At 43.0% G+C, this 926-nt stretch overlaps 1 protein-coding gene across 1 annotated transcript; it reads right to left on the reverse strand.

Moving 5' to 3' along the window:
* Positions 1 to 6: 6 nt before the first annotated feature.
* Positions 7 to 548, reverse strand: LOC147820179 (sodium/calcium exchanger 1-like; the record flags this gene model as incomplete). The annotated part of the gene is made up of 2 exons (XM_087174907.1): positions 377 to 548; positions 7 to 254 (listed from the first exon to the last, which is right to left on the reverse strand). Coding segments are annotated over exons 1-2 (378 nt in total), but the record flags the coding sequence as incomplete, so codon positions are not given.
* Between the last annotated feature and the right edge of the window lie 378 nt (positions 549 to 926).

Here is a 926-nt window from a genome sequence, read left to right on the forward strand (position 1 = left end):
AGCTACAAACACCACAGCAGTGACGGAGTCTTTGAGACCGACGGTGCAGCCAAAGTGAGACGCCAGGTCGCCGATCACCGCCGTCAGGAGACCAATGACGGAGATGGAGACGACGAAGCAGGCCCAGCCGTTCCAGTAGTCGGTGGGCGGGACAAAGGCGAAGAGAAGCTTCCAGAAGACGGTGAGGAAGTGCATGACGTAGTCAAAACAGGAGGGCAGCTTCTCCTGGCCACATTCATCATCATCATCATCACCTGAGGAGGAGAGGGAGGAAGAGCCAGGATTCAACATCAAAGTCAATAATGGAGCCACTCTGTTACCTGTCCTAACTACAAGCTGGAACAGACAACAAGACAGAGGACAGGTGAGTTTGTACCTGAGCTGACTGTGATGGCCTCCACAAACTGCTCCCTCCAGCTATTGGTCCCGATCAGCACAGCAAGGTTGGTCTTCTTAATGAGTTTATCTACGGTGCTCTGAAGACACAAGGACACAACACAGTCCATCCCCAAGTCCACCAGTTCAATCACCTTCACATTCCTGCTGCTCTTTTCACATTTTAATTTAATGATCGGATGCTCTAATGATCTATTGATCTGATGATTTAATGATCTCATGATCTCATAATTTAATGATCTGATGATTCATGATATGATGATGTAATGATCTGATGATTTAATGATCTGAGATACAAACCCCAATTCCAAAGAAGTTGGGACATTGTGTAAAATGTAAATAAAAACAGAATACAGTGATTTGCAAATCCTTTTTGACCTACATTCAATTGAATACACTACAAAGACAAGATATTTAAAGTTCAAACTGAAAAACTTTATTTTCTTTTTGCAAATATTCACTCATTTTGAATTTCATGCCTGCAACACGTTCCAAAAAAGCTGTACTCAATGAGTGAATATTTGCAAAAA

The sequence above is a fragment of the Seriola lalandi genome, unplaced genomic scaffold (genome assembly GCF_002814215.2).
Source record: "Seriola lalandi dorsalis isolate HSWRI2012SDOR001 ecotype SW California unplaced genomic scaffold, Sedor1 jcf7180001979352, whole genome shotgun sequence".
Taxonomy (NCBI): Eukaryota; Metazoa; Chordata; class Actinopteri; order Carangiformes; family Carangidae; genus Seriola; species Seriola lalandi.